The sequence below is a fragment of the Neovison vison genome, chromosome 13 (genome assembly GCF_020171115.1).
Source record: "Neovison vison isolate M4711 chromosome 13, ASM_NN_V1, whole genome shotgun sequence".
In the NCBI taxonomy this organism is placed as follows: Eukaryota; Metazoa; Chordata; class Mammalia; order Carnivora; family Mustelidae; genus Neogale; species Neogale vison.
In genome coordinates, this window is record NC_058103.1 from 18918064 (window position 1) to 18943328 (window position 25265).

Sequence of the window (25265 nt, forward strand, 5' to 3'; positions counted from 1 at the left end):
AGCCATCCAGGTGCACCTTCCCTGGTGAATTTAGAGAGACACCTGACTCACACCAGCAATATTTATATAAATACTTTCTAAAGATTGTTTACTTGCAGAACACCCAAGTGTGGATAATGCCATCCATTGGATAAAGATTCTCATTTTCGACTTCAGAGGCTCATTCTCTTACTAAACCATTGTCCCTTAGGGTTGACAATGGACTGCATCTTACTGGAGGGTCTTTTTTCACTGACTGCATCAAATCGTACTGATCCTGGAGTCGGATGACCTTGGAAGGAAACCAGGGCTGAACAGCCAGGGTCTGTGGATCTTGGGCATGGGTTCCAAGGCAGAGGAAGAATGGAGGCACCTAGCGGACAGCACGTCGGAGCGGCAGTCTATATGGAGATTACGTTCTAAAATGGACATGTACGGTTTAAAACAAATGCTTACAACAACTTTGCCCTTACAAGGGTTTTGCAGCCTTTCCAGAAGCCCAGGCCCCTTGCGAGCTCTGAAACCAAGGGTTAGCATCGTTGATTTCTTGTTGCATTTCTGCCGAGGGATCTCTTTCTGGGAGACATGAAGCCTAGGCCTCCTTGGAGTAGGACAAAGGGTTAGATGGTAAATAGACAATTCTCTAACCGCACCCCGAGCATGGGCAGCTGAAAGTGTGTGACTTAAATAATATTTAAGTGTGGTGCAGCCCCACTGTACTGTTTAACTTGCTCATAGGTACTGTACTGACCTGTACTGTGCTTTACATATTCAGTGATTCGTTTTTCTGACCTAATGTGTGAAGGCAAAGGTGAAAAGGCAAGGCAGTGAAGAGTTTTGTCTTGGGTTTTTTTTTGCTTGTTTGTTTGTTTTGTTTTGTTTTGTTTGTTTGTTTTAAATTGAAGAGCCCTGACTCTGGTCAGGGAAAAAAGAGACAGGTGAACAAACGGTCTTCATGCAGTGTGAGAAAGGGCCAGTAAAGCAATCCAGGGTGAGCAAAGCCTGTCAGGTGGGACACACTGGCCCAAACCACCATTTTTTCCTCACATTTTTTGCTGCAACAACCTTCTAAATGCTCTCCCTGCTTTTGTTTTGACCCCAGGCTCTCCCCCTTCCCCAAGTATATGGCTCTTTAGCTAGCAGAACATTCGTCTGAGAACATAGGAGGAACATGACAGACTCCTCTGCTTAAAAGCCTTTCCTGTCCTGTCTTTCCTTCTTGGTCAGAAGCAGAGTTCGAGTTCTTAGCAAGCCTCTAGGACCTTGTAGGATCTTGTACCTGCTTCTGTCTGCCCTCATCTCCTGTCTGTCCCTTCTTATTCCCCCTGATTCTGCCACACCAGCCTCCCTGATGTTGGAACATATTGTTCCCGTGACTGCTCAGTAATTTTGTGCTTGTCTGCTTCCTGGGATTCTTTTTCTCCAGATGTCTACATGGCTTGCTCAAGTCCTTGCTGAAATGTCGCTGGATTTTGCAGGCCTTCCCTGGCTGTCCCGTATATGTAGCGACAAACCTCCACCCCATCCTAGCATTCCCACTCTCTTTTATCTTGCTTCCCATCATCTGACCTCCTGTAAGTTCACGTATCTCTTCACCTCACCCACTTAGATTCTAGGGTCCATGAGGGTAAGAGTTTGTTTTATCCATTTGGGGACAGTATGTGGCATATTGTATTCACTCAGCAAGTGTTGGTTGAGTGAAAAATTCATTTTTCTTCTCTTGCGTGGCTTCCACATCTCTTTGCCTGAAGAGTGGATGGATAAATCAATGGTGAAGATATTCCCTTGACACGAGCTATTGCGTCCTAGTGGGCCGTCTCCCGGGAATGACTTTACAGTTCTTTATTGGGGCAAAAGACTTAGTCAGGACTTGTCAGAAACTCTTGGGTTCAACAAAGATGACATCTCACTCAAAAAAAAAAAACAAAAAAAAACCCCTTATTAGTTCTCTGTGGTGATAGTGGAGCACATTGGAAAAGAAAGTTTTTGGAGTTGGGGAGAGGAAGTAAGAGAGGACTGGGCTGGCCCCAAAGAGTTTCCCTCTTGTTGAGAAATTGGACTGGCAACACCTGGTTAGGTGTGAGATTAGAAACGTGTGTGTGTGTGTGTGTGCGCGCGTGCACACTTTTGTTTGTGTATGTCATAGTTTAAGTATGTACCTCTATATATGTAAGTATCAATATATTTGACCTATAGAATCAAAATCAAAGATTCCAAAGTCCAGAGACTTAAAAATCCTGAAGGGCTCTGAAGGCTTAGCAGGATTCTTAGTGTTTGGGGAATTTTAGAAACGTGAGGAAGGCTCACCAAATCACCCTATTTCACTGTTAGCTTACTGGACGTTACTTCTGCTGAGGTTAGATGTGCACAAGTGAACATTACCACCCACCCAAGCCCCTGCTTTCCTCAATCTCATATTCTAGTAGGTGGAAAAGAGAGTAAGACTACAGATCTAAGAATATGTGGCGACTTAGATGCTATGAGGAAGGGAAACAAATAAGGGAGGAGTACTTATCAGTACTCCTGATAAGGGAGTAGAAGGTAAGGGATTGTTTCGAGAGTTGAGTTGGGAGGGAGCTGAGGCTTGCTTGGCAAGAAGTCAAAGGGCCAACAAATACAAGTACATGAGAAGTAGGTACTTGCTGAAGGGATATAAAATAAAGAATGAATTAAGCAAGACCAAGCTATATAGAGCCTTTAAGCCATGGGAAGGAGTTTGGATTTTATTCTGATTACAGTGAAAAGCCACTTTTTAGCACTTTTTAGTAGGGGAATGACTGATTTGAACTTAGAAAAATCCCTTGTCCTGGTCTATGGCAGATGGCCCGTAGTGTGTACTAGTAGAGACTGAAGAGGGGTTGCTGGCCATTGCTACCTTCTAGGCAAGGAAATGTGTGGAATACTTAGTGGTAATGGAGATGGTAAAAAGTGCATGGATGAATAGAGGTAGAGTGAATAAGGTTTATTGATGAATTGGTTGTGGGTGTGAGAGGTGAGTAATTGAAAATATCCTTATTAGTCAGGATAAGCTAGATTGTGTTGTGGTAACAAACTCCTCCCGTGTATCACTAACACATCATATCCTTTGTGGATCCTTTGATATTTTTATAATCTTCCTCACTCTGGGGCACAGAATGACAGGGTAACCACTAACTGGAACATTGAAAAGGAAAAACAGAAATTTAGAGGGCTTCATACTGGAGCCATTCAGTATTTGGCCTGGTAATGACACATATCAATTCTGCTCAAAGCTAATTGGACAAAAGTAACCACACAGCTCCACCTACCACAAGGTGGCCCAGAAATACGGTCTTCTCCTGTGTGGGAGGAGGGGGTGGTATAAAGGGTCAGAATTACTCAGCCAGCAGCACTAATGACACCATGAGATATTCCAGGTTTAGATAACTGTTAATAACACCATCTAAGTGGGTGTTCTTGAGAGAAGTGTGCTTGGGAAAGTGAAATCAATATTTCTGTTTTAGCCATGTTTAGTTTAAAAGCCTGTTCCACAGAGATGTCAAGAAGGCAGTTGGAAATATGAGTCTGATGATCAGAGGAAATCAATGGCTAGTTATATAAATTTGAGCATAAAAAAATATATATGATATTTAAAATATATATGATATTTAATGAAAATGGATATTTACATTCCAGAATGTAGTTGGAAGAGAGAGAGGGCCAAAGAGAGAGCTCTTGGGCTCTCTACAAGGAGAGGTCTTACAGAGGAAAAGCTGACAAAACATTTTAATGGTTGGTGGGGTTGGAAGAGAGTATGGAATCTTAAAAGATCTTTAGGTCAGTCTTGCCAGAAGAAGCGCAAGCCAAGAGGTCGAAGGAATTGAGAAACAGTCATTGGTTCTGGCAGGTTGTGGACCACTTCAGTGGTATGGTATGGGTGGAAGACTCATTTGAAATAGATCAAGGAAGGAATGATTAACTGTAGGAATTGATGACAGTGGCTGTAGACAACTTTTGGAAGAGTTTTCCTGTACTCAGAGCAGTAAAATGGGGTTGGAATTGGGGTGGGCAATATTTGAAATACTTTGATCTGAAAGTAAGGCCGTCCAATGGAACAGACTCTGATATTAGTTGGAGATAAGAGTCTGAACATAAAGAGGAATCTGAGCTACCCTAAATATTTAGTAGCCCCCTGCATAGAGAAGAGTTAGGGGAGGGAGTGTAGATGAGCTCTGATAGGAAAAGTGTAGAGAGAACAGCATGGAGACATCAAGGTTGAGCCGTAGGGAACACATGCATTAATAACATCAGGGGAAGAAAGAGCAGCTAGTTAAGAAATGGGAGAAAATAGGTTGAGGAGATAGATCATATGTCCTAGAAATCAAAGGAAGAGAGTTTCAATACCTTTTCAAGAAGTTTTTCTTCAGGTTCTGTGTTCTCATAAATATGTAGCACACATTGTGTACTTTCAGGCCAAATTTGCAGTAGACTCTGCTGTAGTTGATTAAATATATAGCCTAAGAACTGTGGAACACTTAAGGTATCTTTTTTTTTTCAACCTCAAATAAGTGGGATTGATGTGCTTCACTTTTATATTCTCTTTGCTATCGTTTCCTCTCATCATTTTGAAATGTCTCTAAAACTGACTTAAAGATATGGTTAATGACATTCTCATCACTGTCTCTTCCTTCTCCTCTTCCATCATTGTCACCATCACCATTATTAAAACAGTCAGCATCACCATCAGGTCTCATTAGATGCATTATTTTGGCATTTTAATAATTTGGTTAGAATTCCTTATGGGCATGTGCTCTAATGTATATGACAGGACGTATCAAGAGCGCTTGGATTATGTGTTGAGTACCTGGTGTGTACTTCAAAGATGCGCCAGCTTCCCCCCTGAGTTCTTGCAGTTCATTTTCCTAGGAAAGATTACAGAATCAGGAGGCAAAAGAAGTGCCCAGAGGGAAGACAAGAGATACAGTGTCCCTGGAATAATTTGGCAGAAGTTTCTTCTCCAATCAAGTTAGTTAGCTTTAGGAAGCTATGTGGGTGAACAGTCCCGGATCGTAGCTTCAGGGTAAAGTGATGACTACGTATCTTTTTTTTTTTTGGTGATTGTGTATCTTTTTTTTTTTTTGATAACTATGTATCTTAATATCAAATAGGATAAACATGGAGTGTTTCCTCCTTATAGCTAGGAATAATGTGGTCTTATGGCACCCCTTCTCTGGAGTGTAATTTGGCTCCTTTTCAGACCTGGTGGTCTGTTGATTTCTTAATTCACTTGCCTTTATACCTCTCTCTCCCCTTTCCTCTCTCTCTCCCTTCTCAGGATTTCTCATTCTTCCTATCAGTAACTTGACATCTACCCAGTTACCTAAGCCAGAGACCTGAAAGTCATTATTATTCCCCTTCTTTCCTTAAACATTCATCCAAGGCCCATTTGTCCCTAAGGCATGTTGACTTGACTCATCTCTGGCTTCCTATTGCCACTGTCTTAGTTCAGTTGTTCCTTCCTTTCTGGACTATTACTGTGTTAGGGACTACAGATCAAGGGTAGGACAGCAGTGTGAGGAATAGATGGGCCATTGAATGTACCACATAATGTACCACATAATCCTCTTCTGACGTCACCGTACCTACATATGTTTACATGTGTAACACCTTTACATGGTGAGGTGAGCTCCTAAAAGTACCTACATATGTTTACATGTGTAACATCTTTACATGAGAGGTGAGCTCCTAAAAGTCGGGGACCATGTCATTCATTACAGAGCCGAACATTTTGTAGGTTCTCTATGGTTATTTACTGGATGATTAAACAAAATGGAGGCCAATTTGAACCAGCGGCAGCAGGAATGGAGCAGAGACAAAGAATGTGAAGACGTGTTGGCTACAGAGTCCAATGGACTTGGTAACAAATTGATACAAAAGGCAATGAAAAAAAAAAAAGGCAATGAGGAGAGAAAGATCAGCCGTTTCTACAAGAAAACTAGGGTAACAATTAACAGACATAAAGGAGGTCAGGAGAAGGAATTGATGAATGCAGGTTGATTTTAAAGTTCTGGAGGGAATTTTAATTTTAGATAGATGGATTATTCTAGCAGACAATTCAGATGTGGGCCTTGGGCTTTTGGAAACTGTTTGGGTTTAGAGATAAAAGATAGTGAATGGGTGAAATTTCCAATTGAGGTAAAATAGTGAAAATGGGAAAGAAAGCCTTCTTCAGATGCTGGCGAAAAGCCTCTTCTTAAGGATTTTGGAAATGATGCTGATGACAGAGGCAGAAAATGAGTCATTGAAGAGTTCCCTGGAAAGTGTACAATGAGGAAACCCTGGAAAAGGGAATTTTGCGAAGGGAGTGATTAAAAAAAAAAAAAAAGCGATTTCAGAGACATCAAATATTCTGAGGACTGAGCCCTAATTTAAATTTAATTAATAGGACATTAGTAATTATTCGCTCATGAGTTAAGTCTGTTTTATCTTAGAAAGCAACTAAGTTAAAACACAGTATTTTGAATGCTGCCAGACAAGGTAGTAAAATGTTTCTCCTCTTTCATCTGTGGTTACATAAAATTCTTTTTATTGGTTTTTCTTGGAACTGTATTCTCTAGCCACACAGTCAAATGGAAGCCAGTGATAGTAGCCAAAGAGATAAAAGCTAAGTGTCTCAATTTATTTCACCGCGACTTTCGACTTTCTCTGTTCGTTATTAGGTGTTAGGCAGTGGATTTAAAGTTGCTGATGGAATTCAAGTTGATTCCTTGCTTTTTCTTTGCCTTAGATCTAGGGACACTCTAGTGTCTCTGGATTTTTATTCTTTTCTGTGTATTCACAGTTTGAATAAAAGTAAGGGAGCCCTAGACAGATCCTAACACTCGTTCAGGAATAAGGGCTCCCTATAAAGAGGGTAGGGGGCAGGATACCATTATTCATGTCTCTCCTCAGTCCTCAGATTGTGGTAAATACAGAAAGCATAGCCAGTAAGGGACCTATCAGAAATGGGGAGCATCTGGGGCGCTTGGGTGGCTCAGTGGGTTGAAGCCTCTGCCTTTGACTGGGGTCATGATCCTAGTGTCCTGGGATTGAGCCCCGCGTCGGGCTCTCTGTTCAGCCGGGACCCTGCTTCCTCCTCTCTCTCTGCCTGCTTCTCTGCCTATTTGTGATCTTTGTCAAATAAATAAATGAAAATCTTAAAAAAAAAATGGGGAGTATAGTAATCATGTAGGGTCAGTGCTGTGAAAGTTTGAGGAAAAGTCCTTGGAAAATTCTGGAAGCATGAATCTGATCTAGTCTTATTTGCTTTGTTGAGTGGTAGAAACACTTTACTATAATTTTTTAGTGTAAACATTTCCTTAGGAAGCATTTTTTAAAAAATTTTTCTACTTTTTTAGCTTTTATTTTTTCTTCTGCCCTGTTATCTTTCTTCCTTTAATTTAAATTCAGTTAGCCAAGGTATAATACATTGGTTTTTGATGTAATGTTCCACGATTCATCCTTAGGAAACATTAAATGAAACATCTGATAGTGCTTACTTCCATGCCAGTCCAAAAATAAACTCGAAGGTAAGGTAAGAGCGGGTGTGTTTTGGCAAAGTCTTGGCTTTCTCTCAGGACATCTATTAGACTTTTGGTAGTAGGACAGTCCCGCAGTTGCCATGTGTTCCCCCAAGCTCCTTGCCTACTGCCTTGTCCCCTTGATCACTCCACTGTGACCAGATTAGATGGTACCAAGCTTCTTAGCTGTTCATATGCATTCTATCCACTGTTGATAGGGATTCTAAAGAAAGTTAGTAAAAGGAGTAACTTCTGATTCAAATATGCAACAGTAGGTGAGTCTTTGTTGAAGTTTTTTGTTACCATTTTTTTGTTTGTTTGTTTTGTGATCTTAGGATTCCCCAGATGGGGATGATTTCCAGAGAAATCATAATAAAATCATGGCTAAACAAAGGTTGTTTCTAAGCATTTCTATCCAGAGCAAATCGGGATATATAAGCCAATCATAAAGCCTAATGCTTTTGAGAATACTTTTGGGAATGAGAAGACTTGAGTGCACATCCCAGCTCTGCCACTTGAAAGCTTTATGACTTTTTTTAATTTCCCCGTCTCTGTTTCCTCGTCTATAAAAGGAGGTGAAGATGCTGGGAGATTCTAAGTAGGAAGCGTTTATCATAGTTCTTGGGCACTTAGTATGTATCCTTCATTATAGGTATTAGACCAGCAAGTCCAGCGGTCTTTCCTTATCACTATTAGGGGGAGGACTGGATGCCTCAGCAGACCTGGTCAGTACAGGGCCAGCCTTCCCAGAACCTTCGACAAGTCATCAAGCCCTATCATTTTTTTTTTCCCTCTGAAATTTTTCTAGACTCTTCCCCCTGCCATCCCTTTTCCATTTTTACCATCACTGTTCTAGACATGGGCGTTATTTGTTCATGAGTGGATTTTTGGGTAAATACCCTATTCAGTTGTCGTATTGCCCTTCATGAAACTCGGTTCTGCTTGTTTTTCTTCTCAGACACCTGCTTTGGATCTTCAGTGCTCAGTTTCATATTTAAAACTATAATTTGGGGGTGAGCCTATTTTATCAGCCTAATCATCTAATTCTCATTTTCTTGATGGATTTTTCTTTCCTCTCACACATATCATCCCCAAGCCAAAAATAATTCTTTTCCTTGTAATTAATATTTTGGGTCTTATATATGTTATATTGCTATAGATTTTCAAATTGTTTTTCTACTTCTTCTCTTGCTTCCTTTTAATTTATTTCCTTTGTGACCACCAGATTAATCTTTTATATGATGCCAACCTGACCTTGTCCTTCCCCTGCCTGAGTGGTTCCCTGGTGCCATTAAGATCAAGTTAAAACTGGTCATTTGGATGTAGGGGGTCTTCTAGGTTCTTCTTATCCAGTGTCTTGCTCTTACCACCACTCTCACTAGATACAGTTCAGCCCTGCTGATCACTCTGCACTCTATGAATATGTTAAGATTTCTCACCCTTGTCTCTTTGCCCATGTTATTTCTCTTACTTTCCTCTTTCTCCTGGCCAATGCCGATTTTTTTTTCTAGTCTCACCTTAGTACACTACCCTGTGGAAAGGCATTTTCTGATTACCCCTTACCCCCTCCCTATAGCCTGAATTAGGAGCCCATCCCTGGTAATTCAGAATACCTTTTATTTATTTATTTTTAATGTTATTATTATTTTTTATTTTAAAGATTTTTATTTATTTGACAGACAGAGATCACAAATAGGCAGAGAGACAGGCAGAGAGAGAGAGGAGGAAGCAGGTACCCCTCTGAGCAGAGAGCCCAATGTGGGGCTGGATCCCAGGACCCTGGGATCATGACCTGAGCCGAAGGCAGAGGCTTTAACCCACTGAGCCACCCAGGTGCCCTTAAGAATACCTTTTACAAAATCTTTCTCATGGAGGTTGTTAACTTTTCTGATTGTCTCCCCTTCTAACAGAGGACTTCATTGCCGTATCTTTTTCATTTTTGTATTTCCACAGAACATGACACTGACTAGATCACGAGTGTATGAGTAACTGAATATATGAGTCCATGTCTGTTTCCTTTAGTAGAGTTGAGTTCTTTGAAGGAAGAACCAGTGTCTCTTTCTCCCTTGTATCCCTCACATTTCCCAGCATGGACCTTTGGATATAGTAGTTGCTCAGTAAGTGCTTGGCAAATGAGTAACAATAGACATGTTTGTCTTCCACAGAAAACAATAGACATGTTTTATCTTTTCACAGAAAATGTCTTCAGGGAAGAGATTGTGTTATAAAAATTAGATAGCTCCTGGCACAGTGATTTATGCATAATTCATGTTTTGTTTAATTCTTAAGTTTAATTTTTGCTTTGATTTGAACTCCAATTACAGTGAGTTGTGAAAGTCAGGCAGCTTCTCTTTATTATATAAGCATTCACTTGATAAAACTGTGGAATTGAAAATCTGATAGCTAAGTTTAGCTCGTAATTTCAATTTCGGGGACTGAGTGACAGCTCAGAACTAAGAGTGGATTACTAGCATTGATGGGCTAGAGAATTTTCCGTTTTTACTTGTTTTTTTTTTCTTTCTAAACAAGAGAAGTCAGCTTATGGCAAACCTCACAGTAGTCAGACCTCGCCCTGGGGGATTATTGCAAGTCAGACCAACAGGAGCTAGGGAATGAGCAGAAAAAAATGTAAAAAAATTAATTTCTTACAGCTGCTGTAACAAATGACAACAGGCTTAACATAGCAGAAATTTATTTCATCATAGTTCTGGAGGTCAGAAGTCCAAAATCAATTTCCCTGGGCTGAAATCAAGGTGTAGGCAGTGCTGTGCTCTCTCTGGGGGCTCTTGGGGGGGAGAATCTGTCTTTTGCCTCTTTCAGCTTCTCGTAGCTGCCAACATCCCTTGCCTTGTGGCTCTGTCCCTCCAATTTCTGCCTCTACTCTCTTATTGCCACCTTCTGTCTGTGTCTGATTTAGGGCCCACCTGGATAATACGGGATTCTGTCACCTCAGGAGCCTTAATTTAATCACATTTGAAAAGACCCTTTTCCAGTAAGATAACTACAGCTCCCAGGGATGAGTCCATGATGTCAGGGGAACATTATCCAGCCTGCTACAGAGACAGATGATTTTCCCCTTTGCAGACTCAAAGTGATTAGTCTTCTAGGAACTCGGTTTGCTTACAGACACACCTCATGAGTAAATAGCCTGCAAACTTATGACCCATTTAAAAAAAGCCAAGAGTTGTTATCTGGAAGGGGCTAATTTAGGTCAGTCTAATGTCACTGGACAGGCAGGCACAGGAACAGTCCCAGTGCTCAGTATAAAAATAAAAATTCTTATTGAGGAGCTAATTAAGTAACTAGAAAAACTGGTTGGCGTTCCAGTCAAGTCAGCAGTGGCAGCCAATTCCTATTATCTGGCTCTGTTTTGGATGGATTGTGGTTTATTTCTGGGGGAACAGGTGTGCTCAACTTGTCTGGCATTCGCTCTTCTGTGTCTGGCAATAGCTGGCCAACTGTTTCATCAGGAAGATCACAAAGGGTCTAGGTGGTCCCTGCGAGGGGGATTGATGTGATATCAAGAGAGAGAAATGGCTCTAGAGTAAGCTGCCCCAAGCAAAGTCAGAGCTGGGATGTTGTCAACTCTTGAGTTAGGGAAGAACTTCATAGCAGAGCCTGGGATGAAGACTCTTCCTGGCTCCTCTATACCTACTTTACGTCACTCTCCTATAGTCTCAAGAGGGCATAGACCCCACGAGATTTGATGGGTTTCCCTTAACATGCTTTATTCAGTGTGCCTACTTGATTGTGACTTGCTAGCCTAAGCCACAGGCAGGAGAGATGGACTTTTCCAGTGATTCTTTTATAATCCACATAGCTGGGGAAGTTGGATTAAAGGAGTGATCTTAAAGAAATATTGATTTCTTTTCTGTTGTGTAGAGGCTAGGAGTTAAGGAGTAATTGAGCATACGGGCTCTCAAGCCAGACTTAACCTGTGCTTCATTCTGGCTCTATTACATAATAGCTGTGTGATCTTAGACAGATACTAAATTCTCTAATCCAAAGTTTCCTCCTCTGTGAAATGAGGATAATAGGAACCCACCCTTACAGTGTGCTATGAGGTATTCTAAACAAGTTCTGTATACCTAATCTGCTAATTTTCATGGCCATCCTATGAAATAAGTGTGCTGTTATTACCCCTCTCCAAAGATGAGGAAATCAAGGTGCAGAACAGTGGAGTAATGTGTGCAGACAACACAGAAAGAACAAGCCAGAGAGCTTGCCTTCAGCTCCTGTGCTCTTAACCATTGTTGATGCTGTCTCTCAGGTCACAGGAGTGTGAGGATCAAATAGGCTGGCCATCTGTATCCCCCAGGTGTCCTTGGAGAGTTCTGGGTTACATCTGTTGTTCGGGTGAATTATGAATAGTGCCCTATTCAACTCTCAACAGTAATGTCATGTCTTGCTTTAGCTATTTCTCAGGTGAGGATTAAAAATTTGTATGTAAAATACGAAGAACAGTACCTGGCCCCCAGGAAGCCCTCCATTAAGGTTGACTGTCACTGCTTGTACCGCGGTCACGACCACTCAGAGTCATCCCAAGGCTGAGAGGCTTGGAGCTAGTGGGTTAACTCAGGTTCTGAAAATGCATACCCTCCTGGCCACCATTCCCTGTCACTGGTCACAGAATAATAGTTTTACTACTACATGCCCTAGGCAGCCATTCTTAATTGATAAAACTGGACATGTAACTAAAAACATGTACCATTCCTTGTTTCATTGAATGTAAGACTGCAAGATCTCAGAATGGAAAAATTGAATTTAAGCTGAGCTTGTGGGTTTCTCCATTTATATGAAAACTTATTTGATTCTTGAGAGTGATAATGAATTTTAGACCTCTTAGGCATTCTATATCCCTTTTTTCCCAGTATTTCTCTCTGCCTTTTTCTCCTTCATTTCTACCTCTAAAAGAATTTTAATTCATTATAGTTTCCTATTCCCTGCCTATAATTTATATCTTGTAATAAAATATCACAGAAATAGTATAGAAATGGACACACTATAAATGAGGAGTGAGTCATAATAGAAATTATAATTGACACCTTAAGATCCAAGACTTAGAAAAGCTATCTTTAAATGTGATTTGTGTAACTGGTAGTGAAATTCATTTCAGGTTAGTTTTGCATGGCACAAGGGACATCTAGTGGTTATATAGGTCTCTGCAGATTTACTAAAGGTAACATAAATTCATAGGTTTAAGTACTGGGGCTCAGTACTATCACCTTAGAAGAGAACCCTAAGAAAAGAAGGGGAACCTTCTTTGTTGCATAACTCTATTTTGAAGTTAACAAAGAATAAAGAAACCTGTTCAGAAAAATATCAGGTTGAGTCCTAGCATTTCTGCCTATATTATTGTTAGTTTGAACCCAGCTCTTACTTGCATTCCTAGAACCATTTCCTGCTTGGAAATGATTCTGTTATCAGTTACCTGCCAGGCTGGCATATTTTTGCTATCACTTTCCTCACCTCTTCTGATGATTGCAGAGGGGCTCTTTGGACCACTTTGAAGAGCCAATTGGTGAGAACCTTCATGAGGCCAGAAGCAGAGGTGCTTATTAGCAGGCTAGGGCAAGAACTAGTTTGTAATTGCCTCTGACAGATCTCCTTCTTTGGAAGTTGCTTGGCCATCAGGAAGTCATACAATTCTGGTCCCTGTGTACTTTATATAAATGAATGAGTTTCATATTATAAGAAGTTGAACTGCAGAATGCCAGTGTAAACTTGGCTTCTCAGCCCCAGAGAATGGTCATGGAACTTGCCTATTGGTCAGCATCTCTTGGGGTGATGTGTCACTATCCATGGTTCTGAACTCATTGCTTCTGTCGGGGCTCCATAGAATACCTTCTCATATACTCCTGTTGTTTCCGGCTAATTGTGTTAGACTTCTATGAAGGTTCTATTTTACTGAATCTTTTTATAGTATTTCCCCCTGTTCTTTTGCATTTGGACCTTTTATATAATCTCTTTCTCCAAAAGCCATTTGACATTTCTATTGTAATCTATCTTCTTTCAGGGCAGTTGGTGGCAGAAGGCTTCATTGTTAGGAATTCATTCTTGCCTTTTGACTCTGGGTACAGAGAATAAAGGCTCTGAGGTACTGTTTCAAAATATCCATGTGTTTTCTGTGGCAGTCCAAGCTACACTGACATAAAGAGGTGGGCAGTTGGCCCTCAGCACTTTGCAGAATGGGAGGCACTATTGGTGCTGAGTTTTGTTATCCTATCTCTTTGAGAATCTTGCTAGAATTTGTGATTTTTTTTTTTTTGCTGCTTTATCTGTTAGTGTTTTTTCAAGACACATAAACTAATGACAGCTGCCACTCTTGGGTACCAAACTTTTTATATTGGTAAACTTAAAATGCAAGCACATTTCCTAAGCATGCACAGTAGTGAAAACCAAATATTCAGGGGTTCTATCAAATTCTTTTTAACTGTGATACTTGAGCTTTCTACTCACTCATCTCATCACCTGTTGTCAAGCAGAATGAATATAGAGAGTTCCTTCTGCATTATAGTCCTTCTTGATTTAGAGGCATCCAGAAGTAGTCTTTGGTATCTTCTTGTCTGTTGTCCTTCCCATTCTTTCACATCCTCCCACAAGTATGTACTGACTTTGTGTCAGGCAATGGGAGACACGGAAAGAAAGGCACAGTTTCCTCCCACTTGAGTGTCTTCTGGTCTACTGGGGAAACCAGTAGCAGCACAATGAGGTAAATTCTATGGTAGCAGTTAGAACGTGGAGCCATGGGGGCAGAGAGGAGGCACTCAGATGTTGGTAGGAGCAGAGTAAATGAGTTAGAGAAGGTTTCCCAAAAAAGGTGATACCTAAACTATGCCTCAAATGGCCAACAGTAGTTATTCAGTTAGAGAATCCAGATAAGGCTTATCCTGGGGGAAAATTTACCGGAGGAACTATGGAATTTGACAAGGCCGGTGACAGTGAAGTGGGGACTAGATCCGGAAGAGTCTATTATGTAATTGCTGGAAAGTTTGCATTTGATTCTGAAGTTGATAGAGAATCATTGAAGGGTTTAAGTGAGGAATGACATGTTATCCTCAGGGAAAACAGTGAGATGATTAGAATCATTTCTAGTCTTCGGAATAAAAATAACAGTAGATTCCTAGTGAATCAGGAAGGCACATTGTACATTTTGTCACCTTTCCAGTCAAACCGCTAAAGGCTTCCTTTCTACTCTAATGGCTCCCCCCCCTTTTTTGCAATTGCATAATGTCTGTATTTTTAGAGCTTTTCATAATCAGGTACCACCTACTCATCTGATCTTAGTTCCTCTGCTTTGTGACATGTAACTTTCACTCTAGTCAGGTTGGTGCCCTCATCAAATATTCTAAGACAGAAGGAAATGTAGGCGTTCACTGGGTAGGTCTGTTTAGTACATAAGTAAATGCAGGAACTTTGAGAGTACATTTATTGAGCCTCTACTTTGTGATAGGAACTTTGCTGAACATTGGTTATGCATTGGCTACCACATCAGAAACACATAGCCTCTGTGTTTATGAAGTTTATGGTCTACAGGACTGTGGCCATGCCATTCTTGGGAAGCAGAAGGAAGAGAAATACAATCCAGGTCAAGTTTCAGATCACCGGCCCTTGCATGTTCACTAATTGGAGTGACAAATATGTTTTACTCTAATTCCAATATCAAATATATCCTCCCTTTAAGCCCCTTTTCAACATTTTCTAAGCATGTAATGGCAGGGATTGTACCTCCTCATGCTCCTTCATATCCCCTATGGTCTAGAGCTAGAAGTAGTGTGGTTATTTAACACATTCTCATGGATTATGCTTCCCGTATTTTAGCGTAGCTAATTTACATTATGTTGACTTTGTGTTGGAGGATAACTAACAAAGTGGAGAGTGTTGGGATGGAGAATAGGTTCACTTCTAGTTACACCTCTCAGTGACTCGCAGTAACTTCCTAGAGCACTGCCTTGAGAAGGATTCTAAGACTCCATCTGGGTTGAATGGGCAAGAGAGTAGGATAGAATGACATCAGTTAGCAATGAATACCACCTGTGAGGAAGAAGAATGGAAACACATGTCTGCCAACATGGTTCTTGCAATAAAGGAAGTCTTTATAGTATCCCAGATTACCTCCCCCCCAGCTTGATTGGCTGGGATTATGTTTTATGGGATATGTGAACCTATGGTGGCCTGTTCCTGATCAGCCTTTTTAACTGAATAAAGTCCTCAAAAGTTCTCTTTCTTGAAAAAAATTTAGACCTTTACTGTGATTGTGTTAAAGGTTAGAAATCTTTTTCAACATTTTAGTGTCTCCATCTGTAACTGAGCATCAACCTAATTATTTCCATTTCACAAAGAAGCCATCAGACAAATATGTGTTTAAGTCTTGAGCACAGGTGGTAATGACCAGCCTTATTAGCAAGGCTCTTAGGTTGGAAACCATGGCTTTTTGATTCCAGAGGACAGAGTAACTGGCCCACAACTTTCTCTCTCTCTCTGGTTGACTGCCTGGATGCCCAGAGGACCAGAAGCTTTTTTCAAAACGTGGGAAGGTCTGTGGACTTCGGTGATTCAGCATCAGTTTGCCTGGATTGTTTCTGTCACTCCACTTTGCCATGTGTCCCTTGTCTCTTTTCCTGGGCACTCTTACAAACGGGACCACAGATTGGAGATGATAAACTGGTGAACCCTTGTAGGATGCAGCTCGTGGATATGTTTGATTTGACCCATGGTCTTGATTCACTGAACATTGGAAACATTTGATTAATTGTCAGCATTCTACTACTGTCTTTGTAAGCCTGTAACTCAGTTCCCATTTTCCATCTCTGGTATTTAGTGTTGATCTTTGGTGGATCCTGCCCACTGTTCAGAGGATACAAAGCATGAACTTGGTGGTGTCCATGGTAGGAAGCAGGTGAAGCTTCGAGCCTTAGTTTTGATGTTAGGTGTAACTCACAGTTAGTTCACGGACCCCTGTGAGCAGATGTAGATGCAGATGTGGCCCTGGCCATGCCAGATCCTAGGCTCTTCTGACTTTGGAAGCGAGGAGGACCATCTGCTGTCTCATTTGTGTTTGGACTTCACTGCTGGAGTTGAGTCAGTGGTACATTCTGATAGAAGATGTGAGTGATAATGAATCCGAAATCTGTGCGTGCGTATGGTGAGGCTGTGTGTGTGAGAGAAGAAGAGGGAGAGCAAGGGAAACAAGGAACGGCTGCCATCAGGCATTTATATATATTATAAATGCCACATTAGATAATTATGTGTATATATTTTTTATTTTTATTTTTATCTTTTATTTTTTTCTACTTTAGAGTTTCTTAAATCCTGTCCGTCACTAGTTTGAGCCCGGTCTCTTGTGTAGACAGCCACCTTAGATTCTATGCTCAGAGAAAACCTTTTTTTCCTAAAATTGCTTCATGCCAGGCTATCCTGTCTGTTGATTTAGTTCTGGCTTTTCACAGAAAATAACAAAATGAATAGTTATTTGTAGACAACTGTTAGATAACTCCATTTGTTGAGTGCTTATTATGAAGGGCAGGAACTGTGTCCAGTATTTCTGTGTACAACAGCATTACCTTCTTTATTTCTCACCACCCTGTGAAGTGAGATGTGCTTTTCACAGTTCTATGGGGAAAGACTCTGACGCCGAGACAAGTTAACGGTTTTGTCCAAGGTCACATAGCAGGAACGGGTGGCGCAGGACCCAGCCCCAGGGAGTGAGCCCTTGAAGCCTATTAACTTAACCACTTGAGTCCAGCAGCTAATTTATATATATATATATATATTTTTTTTTTTTTTAAGATTTTATTTATTTATTTGACAGAGAGAGATCACAAGCAGACGGAGAGGCAGGCAGAGAGAGAGAGGGAAGCAGGCTCCCCGCCGAGCAGAGAGCCCGATGTGGGACTCAATCCCAGGACCCTGAGATCATGAGATCAGTGGGCTTAACCCACTGAGCCACCCAGGTGCCCCCCAGCAGCTAATTTAATGCAGACATGAGCATTGATTAAGCACCTGTACAAGGAAATGCTGTTCAGATTTTAAAAGGTGTGGTGCATAATTTTTGGTGATAGGGTGTTTGAGGTCTACTGAAAAGATGGGACCTGTGCTTATTTAAAGGAAACAAGGTTGAGTGTTTTGAGTGACAAAGGAGTGGAGCAGACAGTTCATAGGGAGGGATTCACAGACCAGAGATAACAGTTGCCTGAAGGACAGAGGGGAAGTAGATATACAGTTGCCTGAAGGACAGAGGGGAAGTAGGGCAGAGAAAGCGGGATGTGTGATTCTATAGCGGCCCTGGGAGCCACATTCTTTCAAAAGTGCTTCTTATTTATGTCTTTACCCTGAGTAGGAATGTTACACAGTAATAAGATTAGCCTGAACATTTATCTAGAAGCTGCACTATCCAGGAAGCTAAAGAGAAAAAGCTCATTTTATTATTATCTATTGTCAATGGATTATTTTCGGGTGGTGGATCACTATATTTTTGTCTTTGGCTTGTCGTATGTAAACTGTCCCACACATAGGTATAAAGCTAAAAGGGTTTATTGGGATCTGTGGTCAACATATCAAGGCAGTTCCGTATCAAGGCACCCTGACCCTGGCCCCTCGCCCTTCTGTTTTGTTCAGCCTAGACACTTCAGAGAGTGTCCCCCAGCATCTTGAATGTCAGCTGTCCTCCACTGACCCATCAGAGCAGTGGTGCTCAGGCATCAAGTCACGGACCTATAAATGATGGTCTTAGAGGCTGATCTGGTAGTTTTTACTGAAATTGTCCTTCATGTAGGCCCACAGAGGATTGAAGATGCTTTAAAAAAACAAGAGGGAAAAAAGAAGCCAGGTGGTGGTCTCTCCTGTTCCTGTGCAGGAGAACTAGTACCAAGAGGCCATCTGGGCACTGCAGGGCACAAGCCCACATCCCCTCCTTCCTTCTAATTCACTGGAGTGCAGAGGGATGTGGCATTACAGCAGAAGGCATGCAGACTTGTTCTCAGGGAGCCAAGCACACAGTGGTCTCGGAGAAGGTGGAAGAGAGACGAAGAGAAGCACCTCTGTGAGTGGGGACTGTGTCTGCCCGCTAGATTTATTCTCATGGATCCGCCATCTAACTCCAGTGCCACGAATGAGTTTCATATACAAGGTGCATCATGTAAGTTGGAAGTGTCCCTCCTTTTCCGATCAGGGCAAGTGGTCTGGGCAGTAGGAAGATAGCAGCATCACCGGTGGGCAGTCAAAGGTTTCCATGTTGTCACATGGCGGGATCAGCAAGGACCCGAGTAGCCAGAGAGGGCCTGGAGTGGGTACGGATGTGGGTCCTGGTGAAGGGGCACCAGGAGAGGAGAGGAAAGCACGGTGGTGTGGGAAACATAGCTGGTAAAGATGCAGAAACACCTGCACTTGAGCTCAGACAGAAGCCCCCGAAGTGATTCCTGAGTGGGGAAGAATGGGACATACCGGGTGTGATGGGTTCGTAGGACAAGATGGATTAAGGGGTTTTTGCTTTAAGGGTAAGCACGGGTGGGCCACCGGAGAGCCTTGAAACTGCCACCCCTAGAGTGTTGCCCTGTCCCAGTATAGTCCGAGAGATCTGGGTTCAAGTTCTAGTTAACTCCTCAGTGGCTGGAGGAACTTGGGCACAGACCTGTCTCCTGTCTGTACAATGCAGCTAGGGCTACCTGTTTCTCTTGCTTACCATCAGGCACATTGTAGATGCTCAGTAGATGGAAACTGTTTTTGTTACATTGTTCCCACTCTCATATCTTGCCTTAGTCCTCATGTAGCTCCTGTGTGCCTTTGTATCGGGGATTCTGGAGCCACGGAAGTACAGCTTTTCTGAGAGACTCTGTCTCAGCTGGGGGACTGTGTCCTCACCTGTTTTACTCCTTGGCCTCCTAGACACGAGCTACAAGTCCAAATGGTGGTCTTTACAAGCCTGTGTGTGGGGTAGTCAGACCAGCTTATCATTCTCTGTGACTGTCTCTGCCACTCAGTCTGTGTGACATCTTCCCTCATGGGGAGTCACTTTCACTTGTCTTTAATTGGTCCTTGTTGGGGCAGCTTGTCAGCCCAGCCTGCTCTCTGTCACTTGATGCCGCGTCTCTTCCTCCTTCAGTCATCAGTCAGGGACTTGCCTTTAGCTGAACAGAGAATACAGTACTAGATAATAATTTGCCTCATAAGGGGGACTGGCAGGGTCTCTTGCCTCCATGCCCTCCCCAAGGCCCTGGTACCTTTCTGCATGGCTGTGGTCCTGGCCGTAGTCCTACACCAGGCGGGTGGGGGAGGCAAGGATGCTAACCATGGAGCTTCCCAGTTGAGGACCCCCAGGCTACAAGAGCTCCTGTCCTCTTATCCCTTTCTTCTTGGTGGGGGTTCTCAACGGAACTTTAGGCCATGCTCCAGGCAGTTTCTGGCAGTATGCCAGCACCACTGAAGACAAGGGTATGCTATTATTTCTTCCTAGGTTTGTGTATTGGCGTAGAGTTTTCTGTGTTCTGCCACATATAACATCCCTCTCTATCTTGATAATAGCCCCGGGGGAAAAGGGGAGCTGTTTCTAGTATAGGTTTTTGAAGTTCCTGTCCTTGGAAATGGGACTCAGAGAGTTTATCCAGCTGTCAGTAAGAAAGGTGAGGGAACTCCAGGTAAATAGAGAAGTAATTTCCAGGTCATGGAACAGAGTGAGAGCTCACCTTCAAAGAAAGAGCTTTTGAGAAAAGTCTGGTACTTTGGCCAGTGTGTGGCCCTGATTCTCCTGTGTGTCCCTCTGGAAACCTGCACTGTAGTGATTTACCTCAGGTCCCAGTCTCAGCCGCATACTTTTCTCAAAGAGTCCCTCTTCACAGTACTCTGCATCACTTTATTTTTATTTTTTTAAATAATTTTATTTATTTTGAGAGAAAGAGAGATTGAGCAGTGGAAGGACAGAGGCAGAGAGAGAGAGACTCAAGCAGATTCCCCACTGAGTGGGGAGCCTGATGCAGGGCTCGATCTCAGGATCCCAAGATCAAGACCTGAGCCAGAATCTAGAGTCAGACGCATCACTGACTAAACCACCCAGGGGCCCCTATCCTGCATCCCTTTAAAAGGCATTTTCTTTTTTCTCTCCTGCCTCACATAGGGATGCTTGAGTTCTTTATCTATTTATTATTCAGTGGAACCAAGTCTCAGTTTGCCCCCCTGGGCTAAGCTATTGTTATGCATTAATAATTAATCTTAACAAGCGATTTGAATCATAGGCATTTAACCAAATGCAGAGAAAGCCAAAATTTGCTTATGACAGAGAGCTCTCCCATGCCAGGGCACAATAGTGGGGTTAGAAAGGAGAAGTTGCCAGTCATTAAACTTTGTTTCTTTTCTGGCTTACTGGAGTGATGGATTGCCTAAGGATCCTGCAGTATTTCTGCTTTTCACACGGTTAGTTTAATAGTGCTCAGATGAGACATTCAGGAAGCTGAACTTGCATGATTTTCCATGTAATGTTAAAGATGAGCTTCCCAGGTGTTGCTAGAGGGACCTCACTCCGAGTAGCCACAGAGGTAAAGCACGTGGTTGTGAGAGTCCAACTCCCTGGGTTCAAGGCCTGCTTTGCCAGTTACCAGATGTCGTTGACTGTGAACTGCTTCCTTAACTACTCTCCACATCTGTCTCTACATCCGTAAAAGCGGGGGATGATGGTGGGTGTCTCAAGTGGGTGTTGTCAGCATCTGATGGGGGATGGTAGGCTTTAGATCCTTAGCGTGGTATCTGGTAGTAGGAGCTCAGTAAATATTAATATCACTGTTATTTTCAGTGTTACCGATGATGGGTAGGCCCATTGTCAAGGTCATATAGTAGGTGAGGCATTTGTCATTAGTTGTATATTAAAAGGCCAACGGTTCTGCTCTACCCTCTCCTGGTGCTGGGGAAGAGAAGGGAGACAATTCTATAGCTGGATATTAGGGATTAAACAATTTGTATTAGAATGACCCATCCATGATGGGTCAAAATGAAATGACCCATTTTTTCACTGAGATGGATTGTAAGATTTATTTTAGTATTTAAGTTTTGTTATTTTGCTAAAAATGGAGATGATAATACAATCTTTTTTTGGGGTCATGGAAAGGATGAAATGAGACTAATAGCTACATTACCTCCCTACAAAGGAGCTGAGATTTCTGTGCCCTTACTCTGTGTCATTCCAAGTGCTCAACATGTATCAACTCATTTCACCCTTGCAAAGTAGTTTACACATGTATTCCCATTTTCAGAGGGGAAGAGAGATCCAGAGAAGTTATGTGACTCTGCCAAGGTCACACAGTTCATAGGTCGTGGATGTAGAACTTGAGCCGAAATCTGGATCCTGACTTAAAATTTGAATAAGATGAGGTAAAGCACATAGCAAAGTAATTGTCATTTTTTCCCCCTGTTTATTGGAAAGATGTTACTTAGAAATCAGGGGACCAAGACCCATCCCAGGGCACTGCAATCAAAATTCAGTTCTAGTAACAGCACAACCTCTGAAATTCTGATTTGGGGGAATATCATTAATCCCTGCTTTTATGTGGATTACACCTGGTTTCAAAAATCCTAATAATTTTTTTCCTTTTTTAGTGTTTTAAGGTGTTTTATTCTCCCACCATATGTATATGGAGGGCACATACATGTGCACAAAACATAGATCTCCTTCCCTACCAATTCTAACACTGAATAATTTTCTTTTAGTAATACATGTGCATGGTGGGAAAACAAACAGTGCAACAGGGTACTGTAAAAATCAGTCACCTTCTTATTCTTGAATATGAAACTGACAAAACCCACTCCCCAGTGACAATTTTATAGTTTCCCGTGTTTCCTTCCAAAGCTTTTTTATGCATTTAGGAGCATATATACATCTTACACACATGCCTGCCCCAACACACACACACACACACACACACACACATTTAACACAATGATAGTGTAGTATACACTTCTATGTTTCTTGCTAATTTCACTTAATGATATTTCTTGGAAAGCATCTGTGTCAAAACCAGAGCACTACCTTTTTTTTTTTTAAGATTTTTTTATTTATTTGCCAGAGATAGAGAGAGAGTATACACAAGCAGGCAGAGAGGCAGGCAGAGGCAGCGAGAGAAGCAGGCTCCCTGCCGAGCAAGGAGTCCAATGCAGGACTCGATCCCAGGACCTTGGGATCATGACCTGAGCCGAAGGCAGCGGCTTAACCCACTGAGCCACCCAGGCATCCCCAGCACTACCTTGTTTTTTAGAACTGCATGATTGTCCGTCATGGGAAGTGCCAGTCTGTTGTTGATGGTCATTTAGGTTGTTTCTGGTTACTAAGTATACTTCAGTAAATATCTTTGTGTTTAAATATTAGTATTTGTGAAACTCAGTCTCTCTTGATTTTTGCTTGCAAACTTGTATTGTACAACTTTCTGACAACACAAAAAAAATTGGCCGGAAGGAGACAACCCAAAAGGAATCAAATAGAAATGTGTGGGCTTTTCCAGGGCTTATGTGTACCTCACAGGTCTCTCCCAATGCTTTTTCAAATGCCGTAGCTCCTGTTTCTCATACTGATTCAGACACACTGTGTCCTGAAGCCTCTTCTTGGGCCTTTTTCCCAGGTGCCCAGTGAGCAGTGGCTGGTAACTCTTCGCAAGATTGATTCATACGGCACTTGTTTGGCTTTTGACAGGTTGTTTATAAGAATAATGACATCCGTCTGGAGCTGTCTCGCCTGGCCCGGATCGGGGACACCAAGATGAAAATCTATGGTGAAGTTGTATTCAAGTGTGAGAATGTGGCCACGCTGGACCCCATCAACTTCGAGACCCCAGAGGCATACATCAGTTTGCCCAAATGGAACACCAAGCGCATGGGTTCCATCTCCTTTGACTTTCGCACCACTGAGCCCAACGGCCTGATTCTCTTCACTCACGGCAAGCCCCAAGAGAGGAAGGACACTCGGAGCCAGAAGAACACCAAGGTGGACTTCTTTGCTGTCGAACTCCTCGATGGCAACCTATACCTGCTGCTTGACATGGGCTCAGGCACCATCAAAGTCAAGGCCACCCAGAAGAAAGCCAACGATGGGGAATGGTACCACGTGGACATTCAGCGAGATGGCAGATCAGGTAGGAAGGGGCACGATGGGGACTGAAAAGAGAGGAAAGCTGCAGCTTTTCAGTCTGTTTGCCGGCTTTATATTTTTTTATTTTAATGTTTGCACTTGCATGCATGTTTGACTCTTTTGCTGTTCTCTTTAATGGCTGTTGTAAGATTACGTTTCTGAACAAGATATCTTGTCTCGCCGACAGTGCACGTGTCTTCCTTCTCTTGTCGCTGACGGCACAGCCGTCTCAGTGATAGCTCCAAGGCTCTGGAGCCAAGCACGGTTTTACAAGTAGCATTTCCATTCCTACCAAAGAGGCTGTCATGTAACTGGTGTGATGGTTTGTTTTTTTTTTTTTTCTTTTCCCCTCCTTTTCTTCTTCTCCTTTTTCTCATCACCATGGAAACACAATTGTGACATCACAGATGCTGCATTATGTGATTACTCTGTAGGCTAAGCTTCACTGTGTAAGAGTTTATGCAGTGCTACGCCCTTCAGTAATTGGCAAGAGTCGTGTTGCAGGGAGAAATTATGACAAGAAAGGAAAAGGCAAATTGATTTTTCCTGAAGTCATGTTCAATTTAAAGGCTTCCTTTGGTGCGAGAGCCTATATTTCACTCTTTGCTCAGACCTCCCTGACTCTCCCTTCCTCTCCATAACCTTTACATTTGGTTTAAATGGCTCTGTTTGTTTCTGCAGCCGCAGATCAAACAAGTGAGCCCCAGGCAGTACATAGCTACTGTGGAATGGTAACAGAGAGGGAGGACACACACACACACACACACACACACACACGTGCGTGCGCACAGTCTGGAGCTTTTGAATGCCCGACAGTCTGCCTAGCTTTCTCTGGACCGTGTGGCAGTGAAGGTCACATTCTGTGCCATCAGAAAGGACATGTCACCCAGAGTGGTAACTAGAGCACTTGAATTTCACACTGATTTCCTGATTCTCCATTTAGATGGGGTTATACTCAAGAGCAAGGGTCTTGGCAGTGTTTGTTGTCGTTTTAAGGACTCTCTCTTGGGAAACATGAAAAGTCTTTCATTTGGACATTTTCATGTTGGTGCACTTGGCCGCTAACAGAAAGCAATAGGTTCCCTCCAAAGGCTGCAGCTGGGAATGGCTGAGCTCTCCTGGGACGGCTTTTCTGCATAATCCTGCAGGCAGAGGGATGACGGAGATGGGCAGTGTTGCCCTTAGGAGGAGCTGGATGGGTTCTGCCGAGAGGGCAGACGGGTGGCAGATTGTAGCCCTGGCTGGTTTAGTGCCCAGCAGGATGCTTTATTGATTGTCTGAAATCTAATCGGAACCAAGAGGCTTCAAATTAAATGTGCTTGTTGAGTAAGAATTAACAGTTTGTACTTTTTTAACAGAAAAGACACAAAAAACTAATTTCTCTGGAGGCTGAATCTTTCTCTCTCTCTTTCTAAATTTACCCATACAGTGTCAACAGGGGCAGAGCCAGAAAGCTGTCCTAAAATTATAGGGGAAACACTTCTGTTGGTTTTAGGACCGTGTGTTTTGGGTCTCTGGAGTTCCTTTATGGTTGATGGATGTCAGGATTGGCTAGCCTCGACCTGACACAGCTTCAAGATTTCCTATCTGTGTCATGGATGGCCTAGAGCACAAGAAATTGTTGGATGTTTACTTCTGCTTATTCCCAGCACGGATGGCTTTTTCAT

At 42.4% G+C, this 25265-nt stretch overlaps 1 protein-coding gene across 24 annotated transcripts in view; it reads left to right on the forward strand.

The window, feature by feature from the left end:
* NRXN3 (neurexin 3) overlaps window positions 1–25265 on the forward strand; it is a 1586092-nt gene that overhangs the window by 495955 nt on the left and 1064872 nt on the right. For all 24 annotated transcript variants that reach the window (XM_044230674.1, XM_044230680.1, XM_044230666.1 and 21 more), the window contains one exon: window positions 23164–23602. In XM_044230674.1, coding sequence (XP_044086609.1) covers window positions 23164–23602 — 439 coding nt within the window. The remainder of the gene's footprint in view (window positions 1–23163; window positions 23603–25265) is intronic.